This window comes from Pomacea canaliculata, linkage group LG1 (assembly GCF_003073045.1).
Source record: "Pomacea canaliculata isolate SZHN2017 linkage group LG1, ASM307304v1, whole genome shotgun sequence".
Taxonomy (NCBI): Eukaryota; Metazoa; Mollusca; class Gastropoda; order Architaenioglossa; family Ampullariidae; genus Pomacea; species Pomacea canaliculata.
Window position 1 is genome coordinate 40596179 of NC_037590.1, and position 19754 is coordinate 40615932.

The 19754-nt window shown below is 39.1% G+C and overlaps 1 protein-coding gene and 1 long non-coding RNA gene across 2 annotated transcripts; one reads left to right on the top strand and one right to left on the bottom strand.

Moving 5' to 3' along the window:
• The first annotated feature begins 299 nt into the window (after positions 1-299).
• LOC112565640 lies at positions 300-3017 on the top strand. Its single transcript, XR_003099461.1, has 2 exons — positions 300-588; positions 909-3017. It is a non-coding gene; the product is annotated as an uncharacterized LOC112565640 (long non-coding RNA).
• Positions 2184-17221, bottom strand: LOC112565633 (protein FAM234B-like). The gene is made up of 14 exons (XM_025241204.1): positions 16866-17221; positions 14943-15304; positions 11927-12070; positions 11396-11587; positions 10563-10723; positions 9812-9986; positions 9239-9386; positions 8361-8525; positions 7969-8062; positions 7305-7508; positions 5991-6066; positions 5406-5555; positions 4900-5001; positions 2184-4121 (listed from the first exon to the last, which is right to left on the bottom strand). The coding sequence occupies exons 2-14, from the start codon at positions 15292-15294 to the stop codon at positions 3838-3840; spliced, it is 2247 nt and encodes a 748-aa protein (XP_025096989.1). The 5' UTR covers positions 15295-15304; positions 16866-17221; the 3' UTR covers positions 2184-3837.
• Positions 17222-19754: the final 2533 nt, after the last annotated feature.

Here is a 19754-nt window from a genome sequence, read left to right on the forward strand (position 1 = left end):
AGAAATACTGTCGCGTGTCTCGATTTCGGCCTTTCTGTCAGCGCCTTGGGACGCTCCTGTTCAGTAAGGCAGCTCACAGCAGACGACGGTTGACGGCTGTTTTTTTGTACGGTGTGCAGGGGAAAGGTCAAGGCCTTCTCCCTCTGACCGTAGCCGTGTCTTACGTCACGCTCTTGCTACGTCACGTGACGTCGGCTTGAGTGCTGTGTGCTGCCGGTGGGAGCTTTGGGGGCGCACTGGTCGGGCCCCTCCCTTCCCTGTCCAAGGTTTTGGCGTGAAAAGCGTTCACGCGCCTTGGCATGGGCTGGGTGTCGTGGGCGCTGACGATTGGTCACAGCCCCTGGGCGACAGGAAGTGACCCCCAGAGAGCAGCGTCCCTCGAGGCAGTTCTGACCTGGGCTCGGAGGAGAGTAGAGCGTTTGTGTCAGAAAGGACGGCGGGAGGCCGGGCCAATGTGGGCAGTGTAGGCTGCGCCGTTTTACCCAAACCGAGCTTCGGATGGAAGGTGTCGGATTCCACGGGAGAGTTTCTGCCATTCCGGTTGTGGAGGGCAGCTGACCGTCGGGGCATTAGCACAAGCCGTTTTGGGTGAGCGGAGTCTATTTCTCTGAGTTCCACTCTTTTCTAGTGTTTTAGAGCCTTTAGTTCTAGGTTAGAATTTGTAATGGCCGGGTCGCGTCGCGTGTGGCACGCACCCGTTTTTGTTTTTTTTTTTTTGTTTTTTTTTATGTATGAATTTATGAGTTAGGGGCCGCTTGTCTAACGATAAAATTATGTATTTGTATGAGAGCAAGCGGTTTCATGACCAGGTTGGTCATAGTTGTGTATGTGTATAAGGGTGTTTTTATAAACTGAGATATGTTTGGAGTGCCGTATGATTGACTGGATGAATTGTTGTTTCTCTACAGGCTTGCGTTTGTTTACTTCTACATGTATTACGTCTTCTCCGTTTTCCACGTATGCTACATGTTCAACATAATTGTGATCTCGCTGGACGTTTTGTGATCATCATCTGTGTCATCGTCCGCTTTTGTGGGACTGTCCGCTATTGTGTCGACCCTGCGCCTTCATCACCTCGTCAGCGCGTGAGCGCGACCCTGCTGTGCCTGTGTGCGGCCCAGCCATCGGGAGGGAGCGCCTAGGGTGGAGGTCGACAAGCGGAGTCTCCGTGACCAAGGTCTACCGGGACGAGAGCCGTGGGGTCAGCCGGACAGCTGGTCCAGAGGAAGAGGGGGGTGGTTCCCGCTGGTTCTACGAACACTGAGCGGACACTTGCCTGCGCTGTGCCGCAGTGATCTTTGTATGTTCTCTGCTGTGTGTGTGTGTATTTTAATTGTAACTTCTTTGCGGGGAGGCAGTCCCCTGTTGTTTTTTTTCATATTTATTTGGCGAGTACTCGTGGGGGTATTTTTTTTTTTTTTTGATCCGTTTTTCTGTGGGTGTGTGTGGGTGTATGTGTATGCGTGTTTATACTTGTCATTAAACTGCGTGTTTGTATCGTTGTTCCCGTCTTTGTCGTGGTTTGTGCCGTGCACGGGTTTCGAGAGGTAAGTCGTAGACTGCCTCCGGCCGAGTGTCTGTGCGTGTCTGGCCGGCTGTGTGAGCGGCTGTGCGCGTGCTTCTGGCGAGGCTGTGGGTGGAACGCGACAAATACCATCAGGTTTATTATCATCAGACAGTTCAAGTCCCTCATAATTTTAATCCTGCTGTATGGACATGGGGTGTGGACTCTGTTTGCTGATACAGGCATTTGAGACCAAATGCCTGAGTAGGTGCCTGCAAATTTGCTGCATGGAAAACAAAAGCTAGGACTTGTGTGAAACACAGTTGCCACCCTAGTGGACCACCATGAACCCCCTTCTCAACAGTTAAGCAGTGCAAAATGGTTCAGCCACAAGAACAGTCATGACCTGATGTCTAAGAATGTCACTTGTTTGGGATTAATGAATGCACATCAGATTCTAAATATTACAACCAAAATTACATTTGCTGCAACACGGCCCATTTTGAATAATAGCATTTTATGTGCATTCACATAAAGCTTAAAACTTATGGGAGTAATTGAAAACTACTGTATGCTGATTTCTGGCCACATATTGTGGCCAAATAGTTAAATGTTTTGTACCCAGCAAGATAAACATATTCACCTGCTGACTCTTTCATACATAAATAAGAATCATCACAAGAGTTGTATACTTTAATTACAAATAGTGAAATACACTTAGAAGCTAAAGAAAATTTCAAACTATTTGTTCTTTACTGTGGACACAAACTTTTAAATTAGAAAAACTAAAAATGATTTAGCAGAAGCTCAGACCTGCCCACTAATAAAAAATGTGAACACTTAAAATTAACTCTGAAGTTAAATTTCTAAATGAAGTCAAATGCATCTAGAAATAGGAATAATTTATATTGTTCATACATGTGCTTTCGTTGTTCAAAAGGAGTTCAAATGAAAATCTTTATAAAAAGCTTTCTAAGTATGTTTCATAGAACTTTAAAGAACAAACAAATGTATAAAATTAACAAAACTAAACGTAGGTCTAGAACAAAAATTCACTAGACTACAAGGGAAAAAAAAGACCAGTAATAATCGGGTCCCTGCAGCAAGTTTCAAATGCTAACTGGTTTTTTAAGCAAAACTCACATGCGAGAATGTATTCTCAACAACATTAAGTTCATTAATAATATACAATAACATCTCACAAAACACATCAACACCACGTATGCCGAGATGATCGAAGTTTAAAATGTTTATGAGGCCCAGGGTTCAAAATGTGGTTGGGAAAACCCTGCATCACTGTTCACCCTAGCGCAATGTCAAAACATGTGCATCACACATTGAATTTTTGTGTTTCATAGACTTGTAAAAAAAAAAAGAAAATGACAAAAAGCAAGAGCTTTTTTTTTTTTTTTGCTCACAACCATATATCTGCTGCACAGAAAAAAATGTTCTCTAAACAAATATGCACAGCTTTTAACAATGGGACTCTCCTCCAGAAATATTAACAAAAAAACACACAGATGTTTTGTTTTTTTTTAAAAAAACTCTTACACCTGGAAGATATTTATAAGTCAATGCCTATTGTTCATCTTGAAAACATTTTTGTAGTGTGGTAATGTGGAGATCATTGATGACATTAAATAGGAATGAACAAAGAGCAATGTTTGCAGGCAGATCAGCAGCACAACCTTGGGAATCTTGAGTTCCATGAATAAAAGGAAAGAAAAAAAGTCCCTTTGGCAATGCTAGGTCCTTCATCAAGACAATGATCATGACAATGCACAGCATTAATAATTTCTTTTTTTATATTTTTATTGTTTGTAAAACATTTAAAGCTTTATCAATCATGAGATGCTAGTTTGGAATGTCAGGATAAACCAAAAGTAATACAAAAAGATACACCCTCTCTACACAAACGATTAGCAATTAATAATACTAATGCTCAATACTCACAATGATAAATCTTGCTATAAATTTTTCAATTCCAAGATCTGGAAAAAATGCTGGTGAGATAAAGGAACATCAAAATAGAAATACAAAGCCAAGAAGAAAAAGCTGGCTTATTATCACATTAAAAATGTCATATATAAAATAAAAGGTTTGTTTGAAAATTTACAGGAAACAATAAGCATCATAATTTTTTTTTTTTTTCCAGAACACTTTTCTGCATGATAAATATGCTTCTTAATACACTTTTTTAAAACTTATTCTGTTGCTTGGAGTAGATTCATACACATCCCTCTATCCATTCCCCCCCAACCCTCGCTCCTCTCTCTCTTTCTATTTCATTATCATATTTCTTAACTATACACAAAGAGTGAACATGAACTCTCTTAGTCCTTTCTATATGTGCCATTGCCACTGGATCCCATGAACTGTCGCCATGGCTGTAAAGTCAGAGGCAGAACTTCTTGAAGATCTTGAGATGCTGGTGAAACATGCATGTGCTCTGACATGTAGCTTGCTGTATTTAATGCTGTCGCCAGGCTGATACGCCGCAGGACAACACTGGATTTTATGCCTTTTATGTTGTAGTGATCATCAATTTGGTCAGCCTCCAATATGTCCAGTTGAATCAAGTCTACGTGTCCATCCTCATCCACATCACCAACAGCTCCTAAAAGATTGACAAATTTTAAGTCCCTGAAGCAAGTACACACATAAATGTCAAGCCAGGAATCTTGGGGCTAGGAGAAAGAACAATGGCAGTAGTCTAGTGAATTTCTTTGCTCTAGACCTACATTTAGTTTTGTTAATTTTATACATTTGTTTGTTCTTAACAGTTCTATGAAACATACTTAGACTTTTACAAAGATTTTCTTTTGAACTCATTTTGAACAACGAAAGCATATGTATGAACCATATAAATTATTCCTATTTCTAGATGCATTTGACTTCATTTAGAAATTTAACTTCAAAGTTAATTATAAGTGTGCCCATTTTTTATTAGTGAGCAGGTCTGAGCTTCTGCAAAATCCTTTTTAGTTTTTCTAATTTTAAAGTTTATGTGTCAAGAGTAAAGAACAATTTCTTGCTGAGTGGCAATTATAAAAATCTGTAACAGCACCATTACCACAATTCTGTGTTGCATGCCTGTTGGGTGTTCTAAATTATAATAGCACCATTATTAACTTTTAAACTGAAACCTCAAAACTCTGTGTACGTGCAGATGTGCATCTACTACCCATCTCCTCTACACATACTCCCACTTGTAAGCTGCAACTGTGTGACTATCCTGTATGCAATATTTTTATCATAACTATGCTCTGTGTCATAGTTTATGCCAGCAATATTTCCTTGTGCTGTTGCACTGAACAGGTGTCTGTAGCAAGACATTTCATGAAGCCGAGGATCAAAGGAAGAAAAAAAGAGAAAAGGAAGTTGTGAATTCTTACCTCTGCTGCTCTGTGGTATCATTACAGTGCAGATCTCAACTTTTCTCTGGTCGTTTGGAGCAGGTGGGTGACAAAGATGTTGACTGCTTTTCGCAGAATAGACTGCAACATAAACATGCACCTTACACTGAAAACTAACCAAAATGGAAACACACTTCACACAGTGAATTCTCAAAGAATATTTACAGACTCTGCTGAAGATATGAAAGGCTTGTGCCAACTTTTTAGACCCTGTTCTTAAAAAAAATTCTATTGGCTACATTTTTCTTCTGTTTTCTTTCTCTTTCTGATTATCTAAGCTTTGACAGAAGTTCTATCTTTCTTCCTACTATCATTTTCGCTTTTTTTTTCCCATCATGAATGTAGAAGTTCTTCATTACATAACTTTTCCCCTTACTTGGATGGATGTCTAGTACTGCTATTTCAACATGCACATTATATTGGTACTCACTGTCTCTAAATTTTACACATTGATCAAATTTACATCACAAAATTTCAGGACTCACTATATGTGTTCTGTTCTGGCCTAAGAGTATATACAATGACTGGGGTGTCAGCTGACAGTCTGGTGATCAAGTACATTTCCATCTTCATGGAAGAGAGGTCGTCATCACACGTTAAATGATTTTCATCAAAAATTTTCTGCAGCCTGTTACCTGAGCAAAGAAAAATTAAACACCAAAGTTTTCACATCAAAACAACACAAAAGGATACTTTACCTATAAAGTGGATGAGTAGACCTAAAGGTAAAAGCTATAACTTGCACAGTACCCCCTACTATATTGTGAGACAACAGAAAAGAAGGAAAGGATGGAAACTAAAGGCAGAATATTATCCTGAACCCTCACCTATAAGTAGTTTAACCTATCTCATTATTGAAACAGCTAAATTAATTTATATGATTGAAAGAATATAAAACCTACAGCAAAAATGTAATGGCCTCCTTTTTCTGGCACATTCATCAAAATCACTTAAAGCTTTCTTCATAAGTACTATTTCAGACAGGAATGTGTCTGAAGCAAATTTACTGTAGTCTTATTTGCACAACTGCATTCTGTGAAAAAGACTGATGACAAAAAATGATTACTCACACATTTCTACTGCTGATTCTTCTGAAGCATCTAAGGTCTCATTTTCATCCATTGGACTGCTGGTGAGGTGACGTTTCTATTGATTGGGGCACATCAAACACACACGCACAAAAAAGGGAAACATTTAATGACACAAAACCTGTGAAAGCCTAGATTACTACTATGTGTACGTGTATGCATATATTTGTGTGTGAAGTAAGCGAAAGAGCAATCTTACACATACAGAGGCATAAACACAAATATTCATGAGCATGCATAATTGTAGGTTTGACATGGCTTCATGCAAACTATTTAAGTATTTTTCAATAGCTCATTTTCTTGAAAAAGGAAAAAAACCACATTATTAGCAATTTTTCAGAGTTTTGTGTTAACTGTTCATTCACTTTTCATCTCTAATCTTGCTGCACTATTCATGATGTCTCCCTTCTTCTCTCACGTCTGGATTACTACAACTCTCTGCTAGCCTTCCTCTTGCCACACTCCACACCTTTCAACATACTCAGCATGCTGCAGCCCCTTTGGTGATCTGGATGCACGAGATGGATCATGTCCTCCCCTGCTTCACTTACTTCACTGGCTGCCTATTACCAGCAGTATCACGAACTGGACTGCCTATACTTTAAATGTCTAAATTACTGTGCTCCTGATTATCTTTCCTCTTGCCTCACCATCCAGACACCATCCCACATTCTTCATTCAGTAGCTGCTACTCCATCTCTTCATAATATCAATGTGTTGTACAAGTCTCCTAAACTGAACTTAGTTATTTATTCATGTCCAAAATTATGTTACCACTGAAATGGTAGAAACTATTTATTTACAAAACACACATCATATGTACAAGATGATTTACAGGATGATTTCAACCTGTTTGCCATCATGTTCAACAGACAAAAACCAGCAAGCAACAGCACCATTTAATGGGGTTAGATACCACAGTTCATTTAGGATTAACATAATTTTGACTAACCCTGTATATCTCTAAAAATCTAAATAGATATTCCCCAATTAAAAAGAATGTAGTCTGTAAATAGCATTTCATTTTTTTGTAATATACTGTTGGTAAAAATTAAAACATTGGTTGTAACAAAATTAAGGCCTAGTTCTTGATGAACAGGCACCAATCTTGACCAAAAGACTAATTCAAAACTGAACTCTTTCAATAGTTCTCAACATTTTCTTCAATATACAGTATAAAGATGTACCCAACAGCCAAACATTCCTAGTCAAATGGGTAACACCTCAGATTCCGTATAATGAAGAAGTTGTAAGGCCACATCCTAACACCAATCAACCACTGAAAATTTAACAGACCTGTCTTTCTGGACTGATGCTAGCCTGTAGTGGTGGTGCACTGGTGGCTATGCTGGAAACTCCAGAGCGTTGGCGCCCCAAGACAGAAATAAGAAACAGATCCCCATGTTGTTTTCTTCTAAGGGAAAGAGGTAATGCCATCTGGAGATGCCTGCCCACTGTTGACCACAACACACTGCCATCCTTGCCATCTACAATATATACCTAAATAAAACATAAGACTGAATGTTTTTGAAAATAATTTACATGAGTTTTTCTAAATTTATGGAAGTGCAAAATTTCTATTTAATTTATATACTTATTTAGCACAGACTGTGTGACTAGAGTAAGAAATGTCATTTCTACTACAAAACACTTTGCTTGTATTGTTTCAATAATCAGTTTTTCATCAAATTCCACCAAAGGAAGGCAATAGCATGAAAAGGCCTTTTATTGATTTAAATAAACAGACTTAGTTCAGAAACAGAACATCTGTATTCTTTGAGATTAAGCATCAAATACCATCATTACTCAAGTATGACTTTCACATAAAATACAGGCACAAAAGAGAAATTATACAGAAGTATTAAAAAAATATCAAGAACATTTGAAAAAAGAGCACTAAGTGGAAAAAATTCTTGAAATGAAGGCAAAGCAAGAGAAAGATTGAGAAACATCTGCTCACCACACTGTAGTTTTGCTTTGACCCGCTTCCCTGTCTCCACTCAACCATGAAATCTAGCACACTATCATCATTAAAGAATCCTGGTGCAGGAACACTGGAAAATACAGAATAAAATAATTTCTTAATTTTTAAGCACATCAAAATTTTATGACCATCATAAAACAAATCAACAACAGGAGAGTTTCTAGTAACCAAAATATAACAAGTAACCAAACTTTTGTTTGCTTTGAGGACCGGCCTATGGCATGACAGATGGTAGGAAAAGGTGTGTGCAATATTTATTACATTTCTAAGCCACTTGGCAAGATGTTTGTGGCAGTTGAATTGATGTCATCTGCAGTCAACATGTTGTGGATAAGTTTATAAATATAAAATATAATATATATTCCTACCCGAAATTCTCCATATTTTGGAACTTCTTGTTCCACACTGGCTGCAGTGACTGCCCATCGAAAAGGATCAGATTTCCCTCTAAAGCTGACATGAGGACATCTTCTACTCCATCACCAGTCACGTCTGCTAGGACTGGTGGCACCACAACACCTTTCTTTTTGCCACTGTTTTCAAAATACACAGCCTCCTTTATGACACTATGAATTTTAAATTCAAAAGCTACTCAGAAGTAATCCAGGACTGGTAAGATCTAACCTTAACTACTGTTAACAATAATCTGAAGAGTATGCTCAGCTTTCCCCATACTCATCTTCAGTGACCTCTACATCCCTCTATCCCCAGCTCTAGGAAATCCTGTCAACACATAACTGGTTACATTAAAATTAATTGATGAGACACCTGTCAGACATATTACTTCACCAAAGTAACCACTGATATGTTGGTACTCCAATCAAAGAGAATACCAAGAGCAACCACTGTTATATGCGAGATTGAAGTCATGCCACACCCCTTTTAGACGAGTAAATGTCGCCAGATTCAGGCATGCCGCGCCTTTGTTCTGATGATCATGTACTGGCAACAGACACACACATACGCAAAATCAGACACACTAATCAACTTTGCTGATACCCGTAGAAGGAGGGAATGGTCACAGATACATTCAGGTGAGTGTGGCTTCACTTTTCCCCCTCTTCACTTTCCCTCCCCGGTCTTGGTATCCTCTTTGCTCCAATGAGGTTAACTTGCCAGAGCTACAAATCTTTGACAAGTCATGGATGTCACTAAGCCACTACAATAAACAGTTCTCAACAACCAAAATGAACAGCTACAGTGAAGTAGCTTCTGCTTGAAGTGATGGTGCAACTTAAACACATACCTGAACAATATGTGAAGAGAGTTTGCACCTTTGGGGATGCCAAGAAGCCAGTCATATCTGCTGCCATTGGTGCCAGGCACTGATAGAGTGGTATTGCTTCCCATGATATTGTGATGCAGGTCTGGGTAGGATATCACCATAAAGTCTCCTGCAAAAATGGCAGGAGTGAGGATCAACAGTTCAGTCAGCTTCTCTGCAATGTGCTTTAAAGTTCTCTGGTACACAAGATGAAATCCAATAATACACTTCCAAAACTTTAAGAAGCTGAACATTCTGTAAGTGCAGTTAAACTATTTAGCCACCAGAAGCAGCACATTTCTGTAGTAAAGTCCCCAACTTTGACCATCTCTCTTGCAATGTGTTTATTTAAGTCCTCTGGCATAAAACAAGAAATCTACTGATACTTTTCGGACATGGTAACAAAAATGAAGCTTCTGGATTTAACCTATTTTGAAAGCAGCAGCTGATCTTTCTGTGCTATTAAATTTTGAGACAGCCACAATAAAATGAAATATAACCTTCACAATCTTAAAAGGCGTATGATCTGGACTGCAATAGAACAGCTTTTTTCACCTGCAGTTGTCTCCCCACCACTACCAAGAAAAAAGTAGAGGGAGCCATCAGCTGTGCGGTAAGCTTGAGGACTGAGGAAAGTTTCCTTCTCTTGTGGCAGTTCCATATACTTGCCCAAAGGTCTGCCAGTGGCACCCGATAGAAATATAATCCGACCTGCTTTCTGGTCATAATTCTGGAAATAAAAGCAGCTTGACAGTCTCAGGACATTATAAGTGGTTTCTTCAGACAAGCTCATTGATTCTCAAATCATGCTCCTGATTAACACAGTCTAATGACAACCATTTTGAAGTGAATAAAAGAAATTTCATAGGTAAAAGCTAGTTCTTAATTTTATAAGTAAGCTTTATTGCTCTTTCAAATGACTGCTACATTCTATTATTCTGCAGATATTCAGACACCCGATTACACAGGAATGAATGCACTGTCATAGGTTTAATTCATGTCTGCTCATCCCCATCCTCAAAACTGTTATTACCAAGTCATAATGAAATGACATATGCATGAATAGTAATCACACCAAAACTGTCTGCTATTATCAAGTCAGAATGAAAAGAAGTATGGATGAATAGCAAATGCATGACCTGCTCAGAAGTAGTTTGCCAAGCCAAAATGGCATGTTTCCTTTAAATTTTCATTCTCTTCTGAAGTATAAAATGAGTTTAGAATAAAATAGTTGAGCCCACGAAAAAAAGGCTTTAAAAACAGGACCTTGATTAATAACACGATAGTTTTAAATGTGATAGATAACCTTGGAATCTTCCCTGGGATCACCTCCGTGAGAGATAATTAGATCGACCACACCATCTCCATCCACATCAGGTATGCCACTAGCACGAAACACACTCATGGATGGCACCAAGTGCCCTGCCCACATTGCATCTTCAGCATCAGTCACCCAAAGGATTTTTCCTAGAAAATATGGAAGAACCAGGTGACAAACATAAAAATAAGCTTAAAAACATTTTACAAACTTTCAATTTATGTACAGTAATGCACAGACAAATATTTCATGATTATTTTACAGGTGGATGCAAATAGTCAAGTGGTTAGAGCGTTGGTGACCTAACCCAGAGACTGATTCAACATTTGTGTGGGAAAGCCAGTTTCCCCCAGTCAACCCAACTATCAGAAACGGGTACCTGAGGCCATAGAAAGCTGTGAAAAGTAAGGCAGTGAGGAAGTGGAGAAGGGCAATACCCTAACAAAAAGCTTACCCCTAGAAAAGTGTGACTCATACCCTTATAACCAAAACAGTGCTTGGAAAAAGGGGAAAACTTTTATCCTTTACATTTTTCAGATGAAAATGTTTACTTGCACAACCTAGAATCCCTCCTGACAGCATATTGTTGATGAGTTTTCTAATGAGAATAATCATCATTTCTCAAACAAAATATAAAATGTTGATAGTCAACTCTCTTAATCAAACTTCATGCACTGTCAACCCACCCAGGCATCCTGCAGTGCCGATGACAGTTCTACGGCTGATGACTCTAATGGGGGTTTAAACTCTCTGAGGATGAGCTCATTTTCCTATAAGGATCACAACACAACAGCCCTCTTTAAACATAGGCAGCTACCAACCTGTGGCAAGGTCTATGGCCTGGATTGAGGCTTCATGCCCTGTCAAGATACAGTCCAGTTTACCATCACCATTGACATCAACGTCCTGACAGTTGATAAAAAGCAAGTCTGAACGAAGCCATGTGCGCCACAGCTCCTTCATGTCATATCCACGTAGTGCCACAAGCCAGCTTGTGCAGGGGTACTCAAGCCCTAAACACATCCCAAATTTAAATGTTTTTAAAAAAAGCAAAACAAGCATTGCTCCTAATGGCTGTTTAGGGAAAATGATGGGAGAAACATTAAACAATAGCTATTAGCAAAATGGGAAAAAACATTAATTAAATAAAAAGGAACAACTGAAAATTAAATTGGGATAATTAAAACAAACTTTCCAAAATGAGTGAAATAGTCCTTCAAATGAAATAAGTAGTCTGAAACATCCTAAAACTTATTTTCTTGCTATAGAATTTTCCTATTTCATTCTGTTCAATGGTATAAACTTTGTCTTAAATGGCGCATATAACATTAGAAAATAACATTATGACTAACCCAACTTTCTGCATGACTCATTCATGGTGTGGTCAACCAGCAAAGGCTGTATCCGCCTGAACTGTTCCTGCGAGGTCACACCCACCAAAACATCCTCCTGTTTATCACCATCAACATCAATCAACACTGGACTTGACTTTGATGCTAGTGAAAAAAAAAATCCATTTGTAGGGTTTGTAGGAAAAATTGGTTATGCAGGAATGAGAACTGGCTATAGAACAACAGGCTAAAACTTGGCTGAAATGTAAGATTCATGACTCATCAAAGTATTATCAAACTATCCAGTGTATTCTTCTTCCTGTTCCTAATCATCCCCAGTGGAGCATAGGGCTGCAACTAAACCACGCCATCAGACCCGGTTCTGGACGTCTCTTTCCAGCTGGGACCATGTTGTACCAGCTGCCTCCGCCTTGCTGTGGACCGATCTCCTCCATATCTGGGCTTCCCAACACTGCGCCTCTCCTGTAGTTTCCAGCCCAGAGCTTGTCTTGCTAAATTGTTGGCCGGCTTTTGCAAGATGTGACCGATCCAGCCCCGCTTAAGCCCCACTTACGCTTCTTGATGTCTTGGGTGGCAGGTTTTGGGTTGGTTCTCTTCCACAGGTCTGTATTGGATATCTTCTCGGGCCATCTGATGTTGAGGATGTGGTGCAGACATCTGTTAGTGAATGTCTGAATCTTCTTGGTGATGGTGTTTGTCACACACCATGTCTCAGATCCATATAGAAGGACTGACTTTACACTTGTGCTGAAGATGCAGTAAGCCAGTGTATTACCCCTATTATAATCAGGTTTTAGAAAAATGCAGGAAAAGCTTATTTTTGTGTAAACTACATTTTTAAGTTTTCAAATTTGTTACAGATGCAGATATATACACTCTAAAACAAATAAAACATAACAGAATCAAGAAGACAAAAACCTAGATGTCTTCATGTTTTAAATAAAAGAAGCAGTCTTTTAAACTTAGCATTGCAGCAAAGCCGACTTAAAACAAACTTACTGGCTTAGATGACTATAAGTACTGTGTTTTTACTGGAGCTGTTATTAAATGTTTTTTCCCTTTGTTTTTAGGGTTTGGAATTAGCAAGTACACAACAAATGTAAATGCATCTGCTAAATTAATGTATGCAAAGGTTTATACAGATAAGATACACTATAAATATAAGTTAATGTTTCTTGCATTCATCAAAATGGGTGTTACCATTGACAATAACTTATCGTGGTCCCAACACATCTCAACCACAAGTAAAAACATCTCCAAGAAAGTCTACCAGCTGTCAAGAATTAAATATTTCCTTGACACTCACACAAGAAAACTCTTCTATATCACCCACATCCAGTCAGTCAGTGACTATGCCTCCACCCTCTGGGACTCCGCTAGTGGAGCTTCCAAGAAATCTTTAGCTAGTGTTCAGAGGCGAGCAATCAAAGCCATTCTGCTAAAACTGAATGACTTCATCTCTCTAGGTGTCCTTCCTCTAAAAAAACAGACTTACATTTAGCAAATGCATTTTCATGTATAAAATACTGACGGGCAAACTATCGCCAAGACTCTCTCTCCTATTTTCCTCCAATAACTCTAGAACCTAATTCCCAAAACTGAATATCCCCTTTCCTAGACTAGACCTCTTCAAATCAAGTCTGAAATTCTCGGGAAGCGTGCAATGGAACAGCCTCCCTCTCCATCTCAAGCAATTGAACTCCCTGAACTGCTTTAGACGCCATCTATCTAAATACTTTCAAGACATATAGATGAGGCCTCTAGAGATTCCTCCCAACTCCAGGTGACCTTGTAAAATATATGCACATATCTTCTTAACCATCACCTTGTACATATCCACCCTTCTTTATGTTTACTACAATTTTTCTTATATAATGCTTAATTACTTCATTAATGTAGTTAATTTCCTTCCCTGTAAAGGGCGAGGGCTAAATGGAAAAAAGCACTCTGTTGCTTATTTTACCCCTCGTAAATAAAGAATTGTCATTGTCATTGTCAAAAACTACATACATGCAAAAAATGCATGTGCACACATACACATACACAAAATGGGGTCTTACAGTTAGCATGGATAAAACAAAGATATTAGTATTTAAAAATGTTCTAAATTTAAAAAAAGGTTCTAAATTTAAAAATGTCCTCTGTCATGCGGCATCACTAACTACTGTACTGCCCTTTACATCTTGTAAAGTGCATTGAGCTCACCTAAATGTGGGGAATGTGCTATATTAATCCTATTATTAATATTATGTAGAGAAGGGGGGGGGGGGGATTTGGTGTTTTACGCCGTGCCAGCAACTGAGGCTATATTACGGCAAGGCAGCCAGCCCTGTAAACAGATGCCACGTACAGAGAAAGAACAGCGTGCTCAAGACGAGAAATGAACTCTGGGCAGCCAACCTTCATTGTATTGGTGACAAGCGCTAACCGTTGCGCCACCGGACCGCTAGAGAAAGGGCACATAGAGATTTGTAAGTTGTATATCTAAAGGAAGGGATATTAAAAAGTACATTCCCTTAGGTGAATGTGGCAGATTACTTCTTGTACCGCAATTCTAAGACTAGAGGTCCCTTAATCGAATCCCAAGTTTCAACCAAACTAGTATTAATTCTGAATGTGAGCAGAGTAAACATAAAAGCATGGAAGACCTGTACCACTTTCTGTTGAAATCTCCTAAATATTTACCTCTACATAACAGATATATTCCACTTTTTTACCACTGATTCCCCTACCCCTTTTAAGCCCACCGCCCAAGAATGTAAATGTCAGTGTAGTCTTTAAAGCTGTCCTATATATATATATGATTTAGAATGAGATCCATGACTATGTAAATAACACAAAGTTATGCAGTGTAGAATATCCAAATCTTGTTTTACTATGTTGTAGAGCCCTTAATAAAAAAATGATGTTTATGTACCCTATATTGATATGCATGTAGACAGCGACCAAACAGCTTTCCAAAAACTGAAACAAATATAACACCATATAGAAAAATAAGGAAAACTTTCATACTCACTTGAGTCATTATAGAAGATCATCCAGTCTCCATAAGGACTGAAGTTAATGCTGTGCACCCTTCCAGCATTGAAGGAAGAGCTCAGAATGTGGAATGCCACAGCACCTGCCATACCAGCAACCACCACACACACAACCACTATTGTCAGTATCATGCATCTTTTCCGCCCCTTTCCCATGGCATAGCGTACTGCTTGGTCTGACTGACTTGAACTAATGTTCCTCATTTCCACAGTGTCAGAACCTCTACCAGCACTGGATTTTCCCAGTTCCTGTGACTGGTGTATATCATCCTCATCATCACTTGGCACAGTCTGTGGCAAGGGTGCATACTGCACGACCTTCTTGCTCATTGTGTCAGCACTGAAAAGGAGAGGGATTATATTTTTTGGTGTCATCTGTACAACCACTGCCGCCCTTCTAATTATGTTAAAAAAAGATGTCATAAAGATGCTATGTTAAAAAAGAATAAATGAGCATACACACTTCAGGATGAAAGATGAATCTTATGTATAATTCAAAGTGAACATAACTGCTTTATAATATTTCTCAAGAAAATATAATTATATATTTATCTATCTATTGCAACATTCTCACATCAAGAAAAGACACAAAATCTGAGAACATCTGTATAAATTTTGTGAATACTTTGTTTTTTATATGTATTTTTTTCAATAAAATGTAACAAAGGATGTTTTATTAAAAGTTTTAGGATAATAATTACTTGGCAACAGTGTCTATTTCCTTCAAAGAGGTTTGCTTTAAATACATCCTACACTGGTTTTTTAAAAAAACTAGTAAAAACAAGATTTCACTGAAGTATCATCTTACCCAAACCAAAGACCTAGAATTTTTCAAATTTCAGAAAATATTGACAACATTTATAAACTATAGAAATAAATACCTTACTGAAACAATCAACTTAACAGCTTGTTAATGGTTTTGCTTAACATACCAATGTCTTTGCTTGTCCAGTGTTGTTTGTTTGACATCCATTTCTCAAGCAGATTTATTTAGCAGCAGCTAACTGCACACTTCCTCTAATGCACTTTTTACCTCACATACCTCCATGCCAGGCATGCTAAAAATCACTGGCAATACCAACAGGTACACTAGACCAGTAGTTCATGCATTAACATAAGGAAAACAATTTTATAGCCAATTCACACTGTCCAACTTGTTAAAACTCTACCATGTGGCGCATGAAAAAGCGGTATATGGATGAAATGTATCCAGACTGTAATTAAATATTTTTTGGGTATTTATAAGTTTGCTAATTATAAGTCTTTGCATTTTCCATAGCATCAAAGGGGTGCCAGTGTATCACTATTACCATGGTTAAACATATTTATATATTTTGTCTGAACATGAAAAGTATATGTAATTATCTAGTTTGTTTATATTCTGATATCGATTATTGACATAAATTAATCATCACTAATGCCAGTGGTCTGACTATAAAAGCAAAGGCATTTAAATGACAGCTGAGCTTGATGTTACCTCACCATGTTTACTGAACATGAGTCACTTAAAAAACGAAAAGGGAAAGATGCACAGATTAAATAAGCAAAGTTGGAACATCTGATGACAAATTACCTTTTTTGTTCTCAAATAGTCCAAACTGTACAAACAACGCTACAGCCCGCTCAAACCAAAATGATATTTAAAGCCTTAGGCGAAACACGACAAACTGCGCAGTGTGAATGAGGCACAACATTTAAAAGGCAAAGCTATTTTACTGGCATCCCACTGTCTCGTGTACCACCAGTTAGCTGTAAGAATTTTCTGCTCAACAGTTTGTAATAAATGATGATGATGGTGGTGGTGGTCAAGCTTGTTTTACCAGAGTATCGGCAGCCTTCAAAGGCTGGGCTTCAAGACTTCATTGTTAAGAATTAGATTAAGAAAATGCGTCAGAAATTACCTGTTAAACGAGCTGATCAAGAATCACTGGTTCAGTTCTACGTTTCCCTTTTAGTTTCTGTGCTCCCTGCTTCCGTGAACTTGTCGTTTGCGTGCGTCTGCTACCGACTGGCGACAGTCAAACGATGAGCAGCTCAGTTCTGATTTCCGTATATCTATGAAGTATATTATTATCGCATAACAGGTTTATTCTAATCGAAGTCTGGGGCTCGGAAGATGTTTAAGGAACTGAAACTGTTTAAGAAAATAAGACATCCTACTAAAGATAATAAAAATAATAAAGCGTTTCTTATCGTGTTAACGGTCACTTATATCCTGTCGCCAGCTTCGTCTGCTCGTCTCTTGCACTTATCTCCCTTGAGCCCTTGAGTTATTTCCCTGCTCGCGTGCGTGTGTGCGTATGTGTGTTGTTGCAGGTATTTGCATTAGTTTTGTTCACTAACCAGATATAAGCCAGCCTAGCCAGGGCTATTATTTTTATATTTTTCTTTGTATCCTTGTGATGTAGTTTCTATACCCTATCTAGAATTACATTTAGCAAGTTCTGTATTATTTACATGCGCTGTTGTACGAGAGATTGAGTTCTGCGGTAGGGTGAGACCATGCACACAACTTAGTGGCACACAAGTCACCTGTGCTATTATTTTTTTTTTTCGTCGTGTGTACTAAACAATTTAAATGTCACTATCACGAAACGGTGCTTAGCTATGTATAGTTATACGTCTGTCGACGACCCACGTACAGAGCCCGATCTGTCGCTTAGCTTTTATCCAATTGTGAGCGAAATGTTAAAGTCATTATATGTACAATTTAAGGTGCTGTAATCACCCAAAATTGAGTAAAGGGTATTCGAAAATTCTGTCACAAAAACTGCTAACGGAAGTGCGTAATCTGTATGTATGTGGGAGAGAGAGACTGAAAGATTTGAATGTATAAATATTACGTGTCTTTATGTGTGTGCTCGCTATAGTCGGGGCATGCACACAGAGAGAAACGCGTGGTTTTTTGTTTTCCGTTTTTTTTTTTTTTTTTTTTTTTTTGTTGTTTTGTTTTTTTTTTTGTTCAGGGGCAATAATATTATATGACCGTTTATATGTGTATGTGCACAAATAGATGTGCGTGCATCCTAATATGTGTGAGAGGGACAATTAATATGCATTGCGTGTGTGGTGTTGATGGTGGTTGAGATGTAGCCTGTATGCGGTTTTTTTTTTTTTAGGTTTCTTTAGGACGAAAGTAAAAGATTGAGAATCGTTCCTGTAGGGTTCGGATCGATTGACTCGTAGTAAGAGGTCTTGGTGGCTTCAAGGTGTCGTTGCTTTTGATGCTGGTGTTTTCCCTCCACAGTAGTCGACAGACGTGCCTATCTCAATGTCACTGCTCCTCACTCCCCGGCAAAAATAATCCATTAAACCATTGGTGAAAGATGAGAGTTCTCCCACCAGGGGCTATTGACTTTTTATTCATAGATTCTGAAGTCATATGGCGGCAACTATACAATGTAAGACGATTTTCTCCTGTGTCTATTTGCTTCCCGTCCATATAACCACCTCTAGACCATAGACTGTGTACGAAGCATGGAGACACCACCATACAAGAACCCTTTTGGCAAAATCAGACAAACGTATGTGGTTTTGTCATGTGACCTACACAACACACCAGGATCATAATTCGGGGCGTCCCTAGAGGATGCTGACACCCGTGTGAACAGAGGAAAAACTGACTAGCGAACCTTTCTAAGCTGGACCTACTAAAATTGCTGCTGCTCAGCAACGGCCACTTTATATACCCATGTCAGCTGCTGCATTCAAGTCCCCAGAGCGACCTTTACAAGTTAAAGCAATAAATTGACTGAAACTTAACAGCTACCTGTGAAGTATAAGCTCCAGCACCTCCAGTAATTGATAATGGTCCCTGTAGTCATTCAAATTGTGGTGTAGTTCTGAGAGATACCTTTTTAATTCTCTCTTCTTTCATCTGTACGTCACCACGATGCCTTTCTCGTCCCCTTCAAAATGACAGGTCAGGTAGAAACAAACAGACGAACAAACTTAATCCATAAGTAATTTACTATACTACCTTTTTCCATGCAGCATCACTTCTGGCAGCCGACCTACAATGTCAAAATCGTTCTTTGATGTTCAACATATCCCCTTCAAGGTGACAGGCCAGGTGGTGAAGTCACTCAACTACACACACACCTGCGCTCTGTCAACCAGAAGGGGGTCCCGGGTCATCACCCCCAACCGCTAAGCACCCCTCACGAGGTGACGGCGCGGCCGCTTGCGGAGGATCAGACCCTCAGACCCAGAGGAAACCGGAAAGAATGAAGTCGGGGCGACCTAGAAAGACCGCCCCAGACGAAGTAAGCGGTATTTTCTGAGATTGAACAGCTTGAAAAACGAAGTAAGCGTCATGGTGGCTGAGCCCACCCACTCGATCCCCGCGCCGCAGCCGTAGAAGACTTGCAGCACAAGGCGAGTGTTGGATGGTGAACTGATTGCTGAGAGTCGTCTGCTGTTTATATAAAGGTCGCTGGTGCAAATCGACCAGCTTCCGTGGTAACACCTACATATTGGTGGTTAACCACTGCTGAGTGGATTTCTATTTCGGCAGCGTGATGTCATGTCGAGGGGGTTGACCATACGCAGCACAATTACGAATCTCGGGTAGTATGTTCTGGGTGCACCTGCACCGATTGTGACCAACATAGAGCATTGAGACCACATAAACTTAGAGAGAGAGGAGCAAGAAATTATGTTTGTAATGAGACAATGGGGATATTTCATTATAATTCTGATTTGTCATGTGTTAAAAGATTTGATTATTTGGTTAGGATCCTTTCTGACTACATCGGCTATGGTTTTCTGTGCTATTCCTTATTAATCGA